The 17,383-nt window shown below is 43.1% G+C and overlaps 1 protein-coding gene across 2 annotated transcripts in view; it reads left to right on the forward strand.

Annotated features, from left to right (window-relative positions):
- Window positions 1–17,383, forward strand: part of LOC311489260 (laminin subunit alpha-3-like) — a 51,511-nt gene that overhangs the window by 12,489 nt on the left and 21,639 nt on the right. For both annotated transcript variants that reach the window (XM_084546257.1, XM_084546258.1), the window contains exons 6-32: window positions 316–416; window positions 1,188–1,303; window positions 1,989–2,107; window positions 2,449–2,539; window positions 3,343–3,474; window positions 5,080–5,130; window positions 5,254–5,301; window positions 6,913–7,047; window positions 7,603–7,737; window positions 8,184–8,318; window positions 8,456–8,508; window positions 9,021–9,120; window positions 9,992–10,044; window positions 10,192–10,297; window positions 11,522–11,618; window positions 11,712–11,868; window positions 12,495–12,633; window positions 12,822–12,964; window positions 13,104–13,207; window positions 13,296–13,455; window positions 13,684–13,847; window positions 13,969–14,077; window positions 14,158–14,255; window positions 15,458–15,656; window positions 15,785–15,911; window positions 16,442–16,590; window positions 17,103–17,218. In XM_084546257.1, the coding sequence (XP_084402383.1) occupies window positions 316–416; window positions 1,188–1,303; window positions 1,989–2,107; window positions 2,449–2,539; window positions 3,343–3,474; window positions 5,080–5,130; window positions 5,254–5,301; window positions 6,913–7,047; window positions 7,603–7,737; window positions 8,184–8,318; window positions 8,456–8,508; window positions 9,021–9,120; window positions 9,992–10,044; window positions 10,192–10,297; window positions 11,522–11,618; window positions 11,712–11,868; window positions 12,495–12,633; window positions 12,822–12,964; window positions 13,104–13,207; window positions 13,296–13,455; window positions 13,684–13,847; window positions 13,969–14,077; window positions 14,158–14,255; window positions 15,458–15,656; window positions 15,785–15,911; window positions 16,442–16,590; window positions 17,103–17,218 (3,137 nt within the window). The remainder of the gene's footprint in view (window positions 1–315; window positions 417–1,187; window positions 1,304–1,988; window positions 2,108–2,448; window positions 2,540–3,342; window positions 3,475–5,079; window positions 5,131–5,253; window positions 5,302–6,912; window positions 7,048–7,602; window positions 7,738–8,183; window positions 8,319–8,455; window positions 8,509–9,020; window positions 9,121–9,991; window positions 10,045–10,191; window positions 10,298–11,521; window positions 11,619–11,711; window positions 11,869–12,494; window positions 12,634–12,821; window positions 12,965–13,103; window positions 13,208–13,295; window positions 13,456–13,683; window positions 13,848–13,968; window positions 14,078–14,157; window positions 14,256–15,457; window positions 15,657–15,784; window positions 15,912–16,441; window positions 16,591–17,102; window positions 17,219–17,383) is intronic.

Genomic DNA, 17,383 nt, shown 5'->3' on the forward strand with positions numbered 1-17,383 from the left:
GTGAGGTCTGGTACTTTACCTTAAAGTAGAAAGAGACATAATTTTAGATCACTGTACTCGAAACACTGTGAATAAATTAGTAAGCTGCTTACATCTTATCTTTTTTTATACAGTGCACTGATTCACTATATAAAACGAGCCTTAGCTCATGGGTCCTTGTTTAAGTTTGTACCTGTCAACACGTGTGACTCATGTCTGCTGAAAAGCAGAGCCAGACATTTGTTCTGGTGTGAGTGATGTTGCTGAGATGCTGATAACGCTGCTGTTACTTTATGAAATTGTGCCCGCGATAACCTTTTCTTAATCTGCTGACAGTATTATTATAGCATCAAAGACATCAGCATCGGCGGACGCTGTGTTTGTCATGGGCACGCACAGGTGTGTGGTGGAGGCCGTGACCAGGGCAACCCAAACAGGTCAGTAATTCCCTTCATCCACAGCAGGGCTATAAATATTTGACACTGTAACGTCGACCAGGAACTGGTCCATTTCTTTTGTTCATTAACTGAGTTGAATAGTCTTTTTTTTTGTACAATGTGCTCCACTGTGTACAACCGGCCTAGTCCGATGGCTGAAAGCTGCAAAACAAAACCAGACAAAGGTTTGACAAATCCAGTCTATCAAATGTAGTACAGATACGATCATGCACAGTGAAGGACAATTACTTCGTAGGTTTGTACACTGACATCATCGTTGTAGAGAGCAACAGCCGTTCCTTTGATTACTGCCTGCGATGCTGTAAATGTTTAGTCAAATGGCTCGATGTTAAAGGGATAAAGGGATGTTTTGATTCGCTGCAGCCCTCAGACTTTTGATGAGATGAACAATAGTAGAGAATAAGATTCGTGGATGTGCCATTGTGTCTTTGGAACTTTATCTCACTGCTCTCGTCAGGGTTGTTTGCAGTTACTGTAAGAGGTTGTTTTTAGTCGAAGAAAGCTCAGATATGCTACATGTGCTACATCAAATGGTGGACGAAGATAGCGTAGTCAGCAGCTGAGGAGCCTGATGTCTCCTCCAGGCTTTGGTGGAGACCAAAACATTGCTCTGCGTCTACTGGATTTTTAAACAGGCTGCTATTTGCACAAGTGTTCGCCAGTAAAACTTCAAATAAAGTTCTGGGATTTTGTACAAACCTGTAAAGTTTTGGCATTACTAAATCTGAGTGTCTCATATCCTTCCTTTAGACTCCAGTGTGAGTGCCGACACAACACCTGCGGTGAGTCATGTGACCGCTGCTGCCCGGGCTTTAACCAGAAACCATGGCGTGCCGCGACCGTTGACAGCCCGAATGAGTGTCAGCGTAAGTGTACATGTGCAACGCTTCATTCGATGTGTAAACACAGCCACACTCTGCTAATTCCCCATTCGGCTGGCTCCTTGAATTACGACCCCCATAGAGAAGTGAAGTGTCCTGCTGCCTCTGATATTTAAGCCCTGTTGTGGATGCCCTGATATGGTATTGTGGTGAGCCTCGGTGAAGAGCTGAGAGGACATTCCTCACATGGTATGTGTGATGAACAGCGCGGTGCACGACTAGCTCTTTGTCTGCTCGGCCAGCTAGTCAACCTAGGCAGCGTCAGTTTAACAGCGAGTCGTTTAGTCAGCCAGCACCCTGCATCTAATTGCTTTGGACTGTTGACATATTTTCCCCTTATGAAATATGACCTTGTATCTGCCACGAAAGCAAAGAGAGAAAGATGAAGAGGACTTGTGATCCAGTCAGTGCACCCATGCAGTGGAAATGCACCCTTCAGCCATTCATAAAGATTAATGAAACACACGGGTGGTATACAGGAAGAGGATATACCATCTTGTGTATTTTGGATTTTACAGATTCTCATAATAGTTAACCACCAGATTTATAACTCCTTTTTTGGGGGGAATTAGTAGCTTAAGGTGCTTAAGTACAGTCAGAAGAGTGAGGTGTGATATGCCAAGCGTATGGAATAATTGTGTGTCTCTGTCTCGGGGGGTTTCCTCCTCAGCCTGCCAGTGTTTCTCGCATGCGTTCGACTGTTATTACGACCCAGAGGTGGAAAAGAGGGGAGCAAGTTTAGACACCTTCGGCAGGTATGACGGAGGAGGAGTGTGCATCAACTGCCAGGTACGAAATGCACATCAAGTCTAAACTGATTCTTGTGTGTGCATGCGTGTTTGTGGTTGTGTATGGGTGGAGGGAGTTTAAAAAAATAAATGAAATGCCATGTTGTGTGTGTGTGTGTTTAAAAAAACAAAGTTATTAACTATTACATTTAATAATGATAAACATGCAGAGAGTACATTCAAGTGCTGTATCCTGTCCTGAATAGCTAGATTGATGTGCAGCCAGAAACTGCAGGATCTACTGTTGATCGTCCACTTCTGGTTTTGGTTGCGTTCCAGTACAGTATGTTCACCTAGTTCAGTGTTGTTTGGGTTACACGATATTTTTGTGTTGCTCTTTAGCACAACACTGCTGGAGTGAACTGTGAGAGGTGCCTTGAAGGTTTCTACAGGCCTTATGGAGTGCCTCCAGAGTCTCCCACTGGATGTACACGTGAGTCACTTTGTTGTCTCTTCAAATTTCAACTCTGCATGCTTTTTTATTTTAAAGTATTTGTATGCTGTCAAGGATCGGATCGTTGCCAGATGGTTTGGGGGGAAAATGTTGGCTAGATGTGTCCGGGCTTGTTTGTGTCTGAAATATTGAGAGTTTAATGCTTTGGTTTTCTGTGTGGGTCTGCTATCTATCTATCTATAGATTAGATAGTGGCTCAAATCAGTTTTTGCACCTACCCAAACCAGGATGTAGGTATATATGGCTCGCCCTCTTGGCATTTCACCAACAGCATGCATGACTAACGAGTGAAGCCAGAACCAAATTTGATTCATAGAAATGTATTTATTAGCACGTTGTTTTGGACAGACACAAATGGCTCCAAAGCCACTGGCACCACCAGCTTGTATTATCTCTAAACTGGGCTCTGCCGTTGTTTACATTACTTTAATGGTCCATGGCTGTTTCTCCCGGTATAAATAGCTGCCAGTTGTGTTTGGACATTACAAAGTAGTGGAATTAAACTGGTTGCCCTGAGCGCTTTGAAAAGTAAACCATAAAAGCCACAAACTCAATTAAGTCAGCTTAGCAGCGGAAGGTGTTCAGAGTCGGTACATGTTCTTCTTTATTTACCCATTTTGAGATGAAAGGTGGTTGAAGGCCTTCTGTTATCGAGGTTTCATGTCAAGTGCAGAAAGTGTGCTTTTGCCTCAGTTTGCAAGCATTTATTTCCGCGTCAGTCTGCTCTTGTTAACGTGGGTAATTTCTGTTCATAAAAAAAAAAAACATTTGACACCCGACAGGCTGCAGCTGTGATGAAAGGACTACAGCCGGCTGTGAAATGGGGTCTGGAAGGTGTATCTGCAAGCCACAGTTCGCTGGAGAAAACTGTGATCGCTGTGCTGATGGATACTATTACTACCCTCAGTGCATTCGTAAGTCCAACTTTTCTTAAATCAGATTTATAATGGTTGGATAAAGAAATAAATTCCCACATGGGAAACAGGTGTAGATTCAAGTTCATAAGTCAAATGGCATAAATTGCAATTCTTGCTACCAGGAAAAACTTTACTATTTTATAAACCAGCTTGCCTTTTTCCTGTGTGTCAACCTGTACACAGTCAGATGAAACTGGACCCAACCTTTGAAGCCTGGAATAGGTTTCAATTTTTTTTAGCATTTGGGGCGTCAGTCTGTCAGTTTCCCCCCTGAAGGGACTTTTTCTTTGGACAAAGCTTATTTGAAAGAAGCATGCCTTTAAAGCTGCAGGCCTATATGTGGATCTGTGCACATGCTCCCTTGTTATTGCACATTCCACATGCCATAACTACATATAAAGAAACAGATATTACACACAAAGAGAATTTCCCCCATGTCACCTCATTGATCTGATCTGGCTGCAGACCAGGGAATCTGCCACCGGCGGGCCGATAAGCCAGACACTCTTTCATCTTTCTTCTCTATAAGTAGTTTTTGTTTCGTCATCCTGCGGTTTTCCTGGCTTTGGCTGACGCAAGCCTTTTTTTTTTAAGATCGATGCGTGAACATGCTGCAGCATTCGTAACTAACGTCTTTGTGGGATTTCAAGTTTTAATTTAAAACAGTTTTTATCAGATTATGACATGGTGTCATTTAAAATTTTAATGTAGGTTTGTTTTGTTGTCATTAAACAACACATCTGCCCTGATGTCATTAAATAGATTTATTACCTTAGGTAATTAAAAGTAGGCCTCTTATCTTCAGCCTGGTTTCCCGTGTAAAACTAGACTAAACATGTCCACAGCCATAAGGTGGAGATGCTTCTCTGCTGTCTTGTGTCGCCGTGTGAAATTTCCGCAACTTTTAGCTAACTAAAATCAAAAATTGAATGCGGGGTTTGCAAAATTTTACTGTAAAGACGTCTAAAAATGGTCTAACAAACAGCATGCATAGATAAACTGCTGCTGTTACACAAAAATATTAAACTCTAGCTGATATTAGCCCCACTGAGCATCTGTATAACTGCATAACACACAGGGTAAAGCTACCAGCAAGGGAATGATGAACAGTTGGAGGCAAACATCATTTATAGTTTAACACTTTGGTAAATTTAATGCTAATTTAAAGTTTCATAAGAAGGTTAATATCAATTTCAAATAGGGGAAAAAGTCTGGCTCCGTCTGAAGCTGACAAATTCTCTGAGCATCTCTGAGGCTCATTAATAAGCATGCAAATATTTATTTCTTAAATCCACACAAAAATGGAGACATCAAGTCTTCCAGTGGCCAAATGCTGAGCTATTTCTTGGCCGTGAGCAGTTGCCAGACAGTTGGCTGAGACTCAAAGACGCGTAATTCTCAGAAAAATTACAAAAGTTGTCTCTACACTTTGGGCGGATCTAGGCCCATTAGCCACCCCCACACACCCCCACTCCCTTCGCTTTCTGTATTTACACTACACTAAGCCGGTTTTAATTCTTCCTTTAAAAACAACAAATAAAGCCAGAGGTTTACTTGATCATCACTGGAGGTCTTAACTTTGTGGCTTTACTTTACGTTCAGGATATCCCGTGTACCCGGCCACCACCAAATCCCCCGCTGGTCCTATTGTGGGTAAGTTTAGTCAACACCGTGTCGTAGCGTGCCATGTCCCAACTCAGACTGGCGCGCATATCTAAACAGTCATTTAAAATGTTGTTAATGTCAACTCTAATGTAATTCTTTCTCTGTGTACAGTGCCCACTGCTTGCCTTCCGGGTTATTTCGGCTCCCCCAGCTGTCAGCGTGAGTGAGATTAGACCTGATATGAAGTGTTTTTATGGCTGTGCTCTGTTAACTGCTTTTATGGCTTCATCTCCTCTTTCTACAAAAAAATGTTTATATTGTGTTCTCTTGAAAGTTTTTTTTTTCGTCACATGAGTCACATTTGCTTACGGGGCGGCTCAGGCAGTTAAAAGGGGACTTTAGAGGACCATGTAAGGCTAAATGTTAAAAAGAGCAGTCGAGTCTTAAAGGGGAACTACTGTTTTTTACAACCTGGACCTTATTTCAGGCATAAAATACGATCGTTTACCCACCCATATAACTTTTGTGTAATTTCTTGTCGTTTGGGAGATATTTAGATCTGCATATATCCGTATAGTGGGAGTGACTGGGGCACCGAAACGCAGCCTCTAAATAACACATTATCTGCCGCGAAACTCGTTCATTTCCCCAATATTTTGTTATCATACGCTAGTGCTATTCCCCGTTGAGTCATCATCCGGGGTCTGTAGATTGACCTACAGACCCCGGATGATGTCTTCTGACCTGGTTGATGTCATCTCTGACCGGTGCGCACACCAGCGACAGTCGGCTGGTTTACCTGTAATTTACTACTACCAGTTTTTTGCAACATGGCTTTCCGATTCTGAGGTTGTGGACGAACCAACAAAATATTGGTTGAATGAACGAGTTTCGCGGCAGATAATGCGTTATTTAGAGGCTGCGTTTCGGTGCCCCAGTCACTCCCACTATATGGATATGCGCCGATGTAAATATCTCCCGAACGACTACAAATAACACAAATGTTATATGGGTGAGTAAACACTCGTATTTTATGCCAGAAATAAGATCCAGTTTGTAAAAAACAGTACTTCCCCTTTAAGGCTTAATGCACGTTAGGTCATGTTTGTAGGCCTTGTGAAACCTGGGTCATATTCATTCTGGGTTTAAAGAGATGATTAAAATATCCTGGTGCCCAGTGACGGCACGTAACAAGCAGTTGTTGTCCAGCAGTGGGGATTTAAGTTCAAGTGGTCTCTGTCCTCTCATGGTAGCAGTAGTCATTTGGGACTGTTTAAGGAGAACTTACCAGTCTAATATTAGGGACATTCTAAATTCCCCTTTTCTGGTGTCTTTCAAGCTTTTAAACCCATTCACTTTCTGTATTCTCATTTGCAGAGAATGTAATAAATTGCCATAGACATGTCTGTTCAAGAGCTCGTCTTTAATCGTGCGAGCTGACTGACTGACGATTTTCATTAGCAGCCTTTGAAAAGCTCATTTTAATGTTTAGGAGTGGGGTGCTTACAGGCAGAGAAAATTGTGGCAGCCTCTCTGGTAGCTGCACTGTCTTGGGGCCAAATCTATTCACATACCAATACCAGGCGAGGCTTGGCAAGACGTAGGCACCAGCGTAGCTTTACCACTGTGTGCCACAATATGAGAACAGTTGAGCTGACGGAAGCATTAGTCGGTCTTTGTTGTCAACTTGGACCAAACTTGACAACGGGCTCATTTATAAGTGGGCCTCGTGGTTCAGCGGGGTCACTCATTTGAATTTCTATTGGCCAGGATTTTATTTGTTCGCTTTTACTGTTACAGTAAACGTTTCCAATGGGTGTTTGTGCACAGAGTGTGTCTGCGACTACAGAGGGACGGTGTACGGGGTGTGCGATGCTTCGGGGCGCTGCCTGTGCCGCCAGGGCGTGGAGGGAGAGCGCTGTGACCGCTGCCGACGGGGGTACCACTCCTTCCCAGAGTGCCGGGGTGAGAGAGAACCTCATTTCCATTAGCATTTGCTGTCATCGGATTGCAAAAACTCATGAGTGTTAATTGTCAGAATAATTACAAGACTTCTACTTAAAAAGCAATGACAACAAGCTGTTATAATGTAGACATAAACAAAGGCAAATGATCCATTAGTACTGTGTACTTGGGTTTTATGGGGGGAGGTTAAGTGCTGTTGCATGCTCTAGGCACTTTATCCATGGATCCAATGGGATGTGAACCTATGACCCTTCGGTCCCAAAGCTGCTACTCCACAGCTTGTCCCGCAAACTTTTGCTGTCTGTTTTAAACTTTCCTTTTATGTGCATCAACATGCTTGCCGTAGTTTCTTGTTGAGAATTATTTTAACCACAATAAAAACTTATTGAAACTCAATACTTTAAATGTCCCCAGAAGCCCAGTCCAACGAATGTTAAAAACTTGCTTTATTGTTTTTGTAAGTTATTTCTAAGTTGTTTATGTTAGAGATATTTGCTTCTTTTTCTGTTTTTAATGGCTGCAGAATAAACTGCGATGATCTATTTCTTCCCTTAGCGTGTCTCTGTGATGGTTCTGGTGTGGCTGACAGTGTGTGCGACCCGAACGGTCAGTGCATTTGCCTCCCAAACTACGGGGGACGGCAGTGTGATGAATGTGCACCGGGCTTCTATGGATATCCGGACTGTGCTGGTGAGTGGGGTGGAGCCCTGCATGTCCACCAGTGTAGCTGTGACAGATAAACCAGTTGGGTGCATGTGACCTCTGCTGATCTCAGTGGAAAAAAATAGCTGCTGGTTTCACAGGATTATTTGTGTGTCATCTTCTCATGACTCTGATACTCCCACAGTGTGGGATGACAAATCCTACTCTGTCGTCTGTGTAGATTTTTTTTTTTTCTATTGCACGGGTTTCACAGAGAGCTGGACCATGTGGTATATATGCACTTCTTCCTTCTATGGAATCATGTTTCCAAGAAAAGACGACTGGGAATAACTTCAGGAAATCTGATCCTTAATATAAACAGGCAGATCTCAAGAGTCATCTTAATTCCTTTTTCATATTAGATTGACCTTAATGATGGTAACATAAGGGACTTGCAGCTGAATTTCTTCTTTCTGCTTGTTCACTGTCCCCAGTCTGCCAGTGTTCACGGGAAGGCTCATATGGCACGATGTGCAACTCGCTATCGGGTCAGTGTCTCTGTCTCCCAGGTGTGGTGGGACAGAGGTGTGACCGTTGTGCCACCGGACTCCGATTCCCCCAGTGCTCAGGTATAAAATCCGTCGTTTTTTTTGGGCTGAGGCAGAAGCAGCACTGATTATTTGAACCATCTGTGTTAACTGTGTGGCAGTGCTTCTTTTAAAAGTTTCCTTTTCCTTTTCCATTGTTCCCATTTTGTTCCTTCCAGGATCCATAAGTGTGTGCAACGCAGCAGGAACCGAGGTCTCCGATCCTCAAACTGTAAGCCGCTCTTAATAGATCTAAATTTCCCATCCGTTGTTTCCCCGTCATGGTCACGTTCTCATTTACCTTGATAACAAAAGTGGTTGCAGTCTACAATCAAGCTCTGGGTGTGGCTTTACATAGGCCCAGTAACTGATAACACAACCTCACCCAGCAGATTTTTACAAGGAAGTGTTTTTCCCACGCAATGCAAAGGTAATTAAAAAAGGAAAAGGCACTTCCTTCCATTTTTAAAAGAGGAAGAAAAAAAACAAAACAACAGCTCATTACTTCATGCTCGAAGGCCATTGTTTCTGAATAAGAGAGTTTGTGCCTTTTCATTTGGAACGGGCCTTGTGTTTAAAAGAAAAAGAAAGAAAAGCTGCCAGTTTTCAGTCATCCAGAAAACCAGCTCTGTAGTTCAATATGCAGGCTCTTACGACTGATTTGATCTGCAATGGTAAAATAAAAAAATAACCGGGCACTCAGCAGTAGCAACTAGACTCAACAGTCTTTATCTGTTTTTCCAGGGTTCCTGCCGCTGCCTGCCAAATGTAGAAGGCACCCTGTGCGACAGGTGTAAACCTCTCTACTGGAATCTAGCTACAGAAAACCCTCGGGGCTGTATAGGTAAGCAACCAGAGATCTGAGGAAAACTTCATTTTGAGAAGAAAATGAGAAAGGAGCACAAAGTTGGCTTCCTGTTGGCCAATTATTATTATTTTTCTTTCAGTCCAGCATTATTAAATCTTATCGCTGACAACGTTTTTCTGTTACATTTTTCGGTTTAAATGTCAGTGGCAATCTGACAAGGTACACATATGGGTCTTGGCCCTTCCTACCCAGAAGATATGTCAACATACCCCCATCAACAAGGCTGGATCTGCCCTCCTGTCCCTTAAGGGTGGAAGTGAAGAGACTAACACGCACTATACGTGCAGATTCCTGTTAATGGCTTTCAGATAAGAACCCGGTGTCTCATCCTTAGCACCGAAACTGTACTTTGCCCCTTTGTCTTTCTATAAACCTCCAAAAAAGACCTCTATCTTAATAAACTGTAAATTGTGATAAGGCTGCTCCCATTAGACGGCCAGTGAGTGAACAGCCCCGGGCTTTGTCCAGAGATATGTCTTGTGTTACAGCTCAGCTCTGTGCAAGAATGTTATCACTGCCACTCTGCCGCAAGACACAAGAAGGAGAAAAGGTGCTTTTAATATCTGAAGAATGCATCTGGTTGACTGCAGCCGGACATTAAGGGAATGCGTTTTTTTTTTTTTTTTTTTTTTTTTTAACTGGGTTGGACGTAAGCTGCAGCTCCTTCGGACCTTTGATGTGCAGATGTCTGAAGATTGGAGGGTTTTTGTGTTTTTGTGTTTCACCCCTGAATGTTAGTTGCAAAATCCTGTAATCAGAGTCTATTCACTGCAGATCCGCCGAGTCGTTTTCACAAGCATGCCCCCCCTCCATCCCACTCCCCCTCTCTTTCTCTGTCTCCCGCCAGAGTGTCAGTGCGATCTGAAAGGGACTCTGAGCGGTGTTGGAGAGTGCGAACAGGTGAGAATTTTCAACAGCGACTCCCGCGATTTTCCACACTTGTTAAACAATCTGTGTTACGATAGTGTCAACAGCCAGAGGTCTTGATTGCATTGCTCAGCCACACCCTTGTAAATCTATCTTTCTCTGGGTTATCTGTTTGTATAGAAAGGTGGACAGTGCCACTGCAAGCCCAACACGTGCGGGCATTCATGTGACTCCTGCAAGGATGGATACTTCCTGCTGCAGAAAAAGAATTATTTTGGGTGTCAAGGTGAGATATACCCCTCTTCGCCAAACTTCCAACACCTCAGCGTCTCACTAACGTGTACTACAGTATTATGGCATAACTTTTGCCTTCCTTTCTCTTGGCTGCTTTTATGAATGAGTGTAAATATTCAGTGAGCAGGGTACAGTGCAACAGAAGTAGTTCAAGATTACACATATCTTAGTGTAGTACTTTATCACAATGGTAAGTTGTTTTTAAAAAAAAAAAAAAAAAAATAGGAATTAAGGTAGACCCAGCCAAGGAGGCACTTTATATTATCTTAAAGAGAAAATTCATGTTGTCGTCAATTCCATTTTTTACTTTGTCGGCCTTTATGTGGCAAAATCCATTGTACTTGGTGAACGGTCATAGTTGAGATCTTGAAGAAGGTCCTCACCGCCCTTCTATTCAGGTGCGGAGCAAAACGTGCGTGCATTGTAAGGCACACCCACCCAGGTACATGGCAGAAGAATGATTCAGTTTCCGTTGGCCACACCAGTAGGTGTTTGTTCTCAGCAGCTCACTCTGAAACGTCCCTGACGCCCACGGTCGCCTAATAAAGATAAAGACATTCACAACTGAAAACTGTTGGTAAATCTCAGTTTCGTAAGATACAAACTGTTTTAAAAAAAACATCAACTAAAAACTGACACTTCAAATGTTGTTTGAGCACAGATAAGGTGAAATAAGGGAAGCTAATGCAGCTGCTGCCTTGAGCTGTCTCTGCTGGATTGCTTCCTGGCCTCTCCACAGCAACAAAAGAAACACCACGTCTCAGTCAATACGCCCTTTTCATCATCAGCACTCATTTTAAAAGCTGCAATTGTGTCTTTGGATATTTAGTTAGTGTTGGAGTATAGGATATTTAAACAGATGTACAAGATGGATGGCAATTTCTACACATTACATGACAGCCAATGGACCAGCCTCACAGGCTACATTATAATTGATGTGATTATACTAGAAACCCTGCAATCTGGTAGATATTATGCTAACATTTGTGATGAATTTAATCATCTGTTTGAGCGTAAATCTTTTAATATTCATGCAAATACAGTATGTTGCCTTATATGTATGTACTGCACCATTGCTTTATTTTCTGGAGAAAACAGAAAGATTCTGCAGGGCGTGGTTAGTGGTGGAGCACAAAGTCCACCAGAAGCATTTCGTCCTTTTTCGTCTAGTATGAAGTCACTGTTCAGAAACTTCTCTTGCTCTCTTTCCCCTCAGGCTGTCAGTGTGATGTAGGTGGTGCCATCGGCATGACATGTGAAACGTCAGGACAGTGTCGGTGTCGGATGAATATAATTGGCCGTCAGTGCACTGAGTAAGAACATAGTAGATTTTAATGTCATAAAGCGTTAGGATTCAAGCAAAGAGATTCATAAAATGCAACAAAATTTGAATTTTCTCTCAATAGGCCAGCACCAAGCTACTATTTTCCTACTCTGCACCAGCTGAAGTTTGAGGTGGAGGATGGCACCACGCCAAATGCCAGACCAGTACGCTTTGGTTATAACCCCCAAGAGTTCCCAGATTTCAGCTGGAGAGGTTACGCTGTAATGTCTCCTGCACAGGTTTGTCCATACACGATATTACCTTGACATGCTGTATACGTTACACTGATTACAGCTGATTTAACTGTGACTGAAACTAAAACTTTTCTCCTATTTGATGCTTTCATAACCTGTGTTTTTCTTTGTTTTCGGATCCCACTGCGATCCTCTTGCTTTTGCCGCTGCACCGATAATCCACCTCGAAGCACACGGCCTCCTGTTATTTCAGTGCTTATTTGGGAATGTGGACACCGGCTCTCTTAGAACTAACACTCTCTCTCTTCAGCCAGAGGTGATCCTAATGCTTACCCTTGGCTTTCCTGGACCTTTCCATATTGTAATGCGCTACTCCACCCCCCAACGTAAGGGGAGAGCACGAGTGAGGGCGCGGATCTTGGTGGTGGACGAAGCTGACTTTCAGTCATGCTGTGACTGTAAGTGAAGTGGCTGCCTTGCTTTAGCTGTGTTTCTCTTTCTTCACCTCGCCTGCTCCCTGTGATTAACCTGCTCTGTTTGCTTGGCGTGTCTGTGCCCACCCAGTAGACGTTTTTTTTTTTTACCCTTTCACCTAACTTTAATCCCCCCATCGTCTACTCAAACCTGTGCCGTTGCGGTCAGCTGTGTGTGTGTCACTGTCATCCCTGCAGAGTGAAGTCAGAGTAACAGTGCATGTTGATCCAAAAGACGGTGGGCAGCACTTATTCCGTGTGGTTCTGCGGTTCATTAACCCCAGCAGCTCCAGTGTGACTGGCAGCATCAAGGCTGCCAATAACAGAGGCGCTGCAGGTAAGGCTGCCTCTGACGCTGAATTATCTCTTACATGTCACCATCAAACTGTCAACTCTAACCCATCATTAGAGAAATAAAAACCTCTCTATATTTATATGCAAGCAGGCACACAGCGTGTATAAATGCTTGTCGCGTCTTCCTGTGAGTATGTGACGTTGCAAATATCTGTGTTTGGCGCTCTGCAGGGACAGAGCAGAGTAAAGAAGTCATATTTCCCGCAAGTCCGTCCCCATCCTTCCTCACTGTCCCAGGGGAGGGCTTTGCTGAGCCCTTTGCACTGACCCCTGGAAAATGGATAGTTCACATAAGGGCAGAGGGGGTTCTGTTGGTGAGTTTACAAGGAAGAAATGGATGTAGAAATCATGACAAACACTGAACAAACAAGAATTAGACTAAGAATATGGCACTTTTTTATATTTTTTGTGCATTTGTTAATGGAGACATTTCTAACCTCACTTCCTAATTAGGACTATTTAGTGCTGCTGCCCAGGGATTACTATGAGGCACCGCTGCTGCAGGAAAAGATCACTCAGCCCTGCACATACTTACCCACGGCAAACACGAACGCAAAGTAAAATATTTCTTGAGCGATATTTTTTTTCAATTCAGCCAAAACACGGTGGCCATGCAGTCTTGTTGATGTGTGACTTGTGTCTCAGCTGTCTGTTGTATAAGCACGCACCCCTGGATGGCTTCAGCTCCACGCTGGGCTCACAGGGAAGACTCTCCACCCGAAGCGGGCGGAGGAAGAGGAGACAGGCTCGTATCCGCCGCCCCACTCCGGACCACCCTGAAATGGCTGCTCTCAATGGGAGACAGGTGAACAGTGAACAGTTTGCAGTTGTACCAAAGTTAATTAAAAACCATGCGATCTGACTTTTAGTTTCTGAATTTCTAGACTGGAGCAACCTTCCCAAATAACTTTTATATAAAGACGTTTTCTCCATGAAATTTTATCTCCATTAAATGTTTTGTTCTTTTGTTGAAGTGCAGTTTCATTTTTGAAGATGCCTGAATGTCTTGTCCCGTATGTTTCGTGTCCTGTAGTCGCAGCTCCAGCTCAGTCTCCGTGTGCCTCGTCCGGGCCGATACGCCCTCGTCCTGGAATATGCCAGCGAGTTGGACACAGTCCAGAATGTCAACATATTCATCAGCGGTCATTCTGGGGGCCAGATTCCAGCCAGGGCCAACATTTACAGTTGCGCCTTCAGGTACCAACATTTCCATTACTGTTAATGTTATAACTTTACTACTTATAAAAAAAAATACTAAAGACCTTGAGCTAAAAGTGGTAGAACATGTATGTTTTCTTGTGTATCTTGAACCGTGCAGCACTTTGTGCCGGAGTGTTGCGGTGGACAGCAGAAACCAAGTGGCATTGTTAGCGCTTACTCACAAGGCGGAAGTTGTTCTGCAGACGTCAACTACGTCATTCCTTCTGGTGAGGGTTTCCACAATAGATTTTTAAAAATATATCTATGCGGCGGCGTGCGACGTGAAATAATGTGTTTCTTTCTGCAGTATAAAGTGTTCGCAGTGCCTGCAGAAGAGTTCACCACTGAGTATGTGGAGCCCAAGGTGCTGTGTGTCTCCACTCACGGCCGCTTCACTGAAGACAGGTTAGTCTTGAATAAGCTTGACTTTTGGAAATGCTACATGCTAGACTAGACCTTTGTGCTTAAAGGGAACCTACTGTTTTTTACAACCTGGACCTTATTTCTAGCATAAAATACGATCGTTTACTCGCCCATATAACTTTTGTGATATTTGCACTCGTTCAGGAGATAATTAGATCAGCGTATATCCATATAGTGGGAGTGACTGGGGCACCGAAACGCAGCCTCTAAATAACGCATTATCTGGAGCAAAACTCCATTTACCAATATTTTGTTATGATACGCTAGTGCTATTCCCCGTTGAGTCCTGAGTTACCTGTTATCATCATCTGGGGTCTGTAGATTGACCTACAGACCCCAGATGATGTCTTCTGACCTGTATGATGTCATCTCTGAGTGCCGCAAGCACCTGTGACGGTCGGCTTGTTTACCTGTTATATGCTAATGCTATGGTTTGTCCACAACCTCAGAATTGGAAAACTATTCAGCCATAACTCCGGACTCAACGGGGAATAGCACTAGCATATCATAACAAAATATTGGCGAAATGAACAAGTTTTGCGGCAGATAATGCGTTATTTAGAGGCTGCGTTTCGGTGCCCCAATCACTCCCACTATATAGATATACACTGATCTAATTATCTCCTGAACGACAGCAAATGACACAAAAGTTATATGGGTGAGTAAACGATCGTATTTTATGCTAGAAATAAGGTCCAGGTTGTAAAAAACAGTAGTTCCACTTTAATTGTTGTTTTAGAAAATGCAGACCCACATCTGTTCTCCAGGTGTGATTGCTGTTCTCCAGGTGTGATTGCATGTCTCTATTTCTCCTTCTGTCATACTCTCACTCTGAACCCAGTGACCAGGGCAGAAGTCAAAGATCTCACAGCTGTCAAGTGTGCAGCTCTGTTATTTACTGTGTAACTCACCCTGAACAGTGTAGAAGAAGGCTGTCAACAGATAACGAGTTGGAAGTGACTTCAAAGGGGAGGAAAGTCAAAGTTAGGCTCAACGTAGCATACAAATAAACATGCTTCAAAAACACTGAATGCAATCTTAGGTTAATATGCAATCAGCATGCACTTTGTGGTTATGCCTTTAACCTTTGTTTGTGCACTCTTCCACCACGAAACCGCAATCACTTCCACAGCTATTAAAATGTTTTAAGTGACAACACCCGTGTTCCCGTTTAATATTTGCAGCCGGCACTGTGTTCCGAGGCAGTTTGAAAAGCCAACCTATGCATACATTCTGTACGCGTCCCGCGACGGCCAGCTGATGTCCCCACTGGCTGCTGCTCTCCAGACAGAACAGAATGAGGACTGGAGGAGGAGACGGCAGTCTGGAGTGTTCTCTGTCCGCGAACCTCAAAGTGACGGCGTGCTTCTTAAGTTCCCTCAGGTATTCCCTCTGTCCTACGTCAGACATTCAATGGATCATCTCATGACATTAATGTCCAGTTTCAACCTGTCTGGTTGACGGTTTTTCAAACTTTCTCCCCATTTTTTTAAATTTTTTTTTTTTTACAGACAGGGATCAGTTTCACTCCCAGAGTGCCCCTCCCAGGCAGGTATGTGGTTGTGGTCCATTATCGCCAGCCTGAACATATCTCCTTCCCTGTGGAAGTGCGAGTAGTTGCGGGCCGTGAATGGAAGGGTGAGTTTTTTTTTGAAAGACTGGTATTTTCACTTGATCAAACTGGTTAATTGTGGCCATTCCTCAAGATATTGTTCCGGTGTTTCTAAACCTATCCCATATTTCTCCTATATATATTGTCCTCCCCCATCAAAGGTAGTCTATGAAAGGTCACCTTAACCTATTTTCCAAATTTCTTTATCATGACATGGTTGCCACATTGATGCTAGTAACTCCACGTGTCTGCACCTCTTTACAACAAGTCAGACTTCTGTTACACGTTACACACAACTTTCCACAACACTTATGTCTGAGACCTTTACTAGAAAAAAATTGTTTTTGTACGCTGTATCTGCTCCGTGGTTTTCAGTTTCAGGCTTCTTTCTTAATATTGGACCAGTTTCAGACATTTTTGTGCCCCTGAGTCATTTAGACTGAAAAAGGGGTTACAGTATGGGTCCATGCTTAAAATCTCAGAATGATCCTTTAATAGCGGCTGACAAGATTATTATGGGCCCTGGACTTCACTTTAAACCTGCCCTCTCTTGCAGGTTTGATCCATGCATCCTTCTGCCCTGCGGTCTCTGGCTGCAGGGAGGTTGTCATCGCTGATGAGCGCATTGCCCTTGACTTCGATGAGAATTCTTGGCAGCTCCCCTCCATTTCTGTGATTGTGCCACCTAGGAAAACTCTTACTCTGGTGAGTACTTTGTGTAATATCTCAAACACACTAAGTTACTAAGTTACACGAGAGAAAAAAAAGTAAAACTTTAAAACTAACTAATGAGAGACGTACCTCTGTAAAGTCTGTGTTTTGTTACTTGTGTCGTTCGGGTTGAGGACTTGGCATGCTCAGGTCCTCTCTCCTCAGTGTTATGCCATATCCCCAACAACAACAATGAAGGGACTGTATTCTACCTGGCAGTTCCTTCGAGCTTTATAAAAGCTAAGCTTCCAGCCTGTGTATGGCAAGAGGGCAAGTTGGGCTTTGCTTGTGTGTTGTTCATCAAGCTTTATTTTCCTTCCTCAGATAACATCAGTCAGAAATATATGCCTAAAACCCTTTGAAATCCTTTGGTTTGTCAAAGATAAATCCTTTGTTTCACTCGACATCATTAAATCATAGCAAAAGCCAATCAAGAGGTGACGTTTTTGGAGAGATTGTGTTATTCATTTGATGGGGTTTTCATTTATTTATTTATTTTTGTTTAGGATTATATCTTGTTGGTTCCTGATAGCAGCTACACCCCAGAGCTCCTGAAAGAAAAGCCACTGGATAAATCTGCAGATTTCATACAGCGGTGCAGAGGAGAAGGCTTCTATATTGAGTATGTATTCAGATAACACACACCGCATTCAGATCCGTTTGAAATACTTTACATACTTTAACTACGCTTTGACATCAAGTCATTGTTGTGATAATGTATAATTGATAAGATCCTGTAAGTTTCTATTGTATTTGTTGGCTTTCCTTGTCACAGCGTTTTCTTTTT

This window comes from Chelon labrosus (assembly GCF_963514085.1).
Source record: "Chelon labrosus genome assembly, chromosome: 6".
NCBI lineage: Eukaryota > Metazoa > Chordata > Actinopteri > Mugiliformes > Mugilidae > Chelon > Chelon labrosus.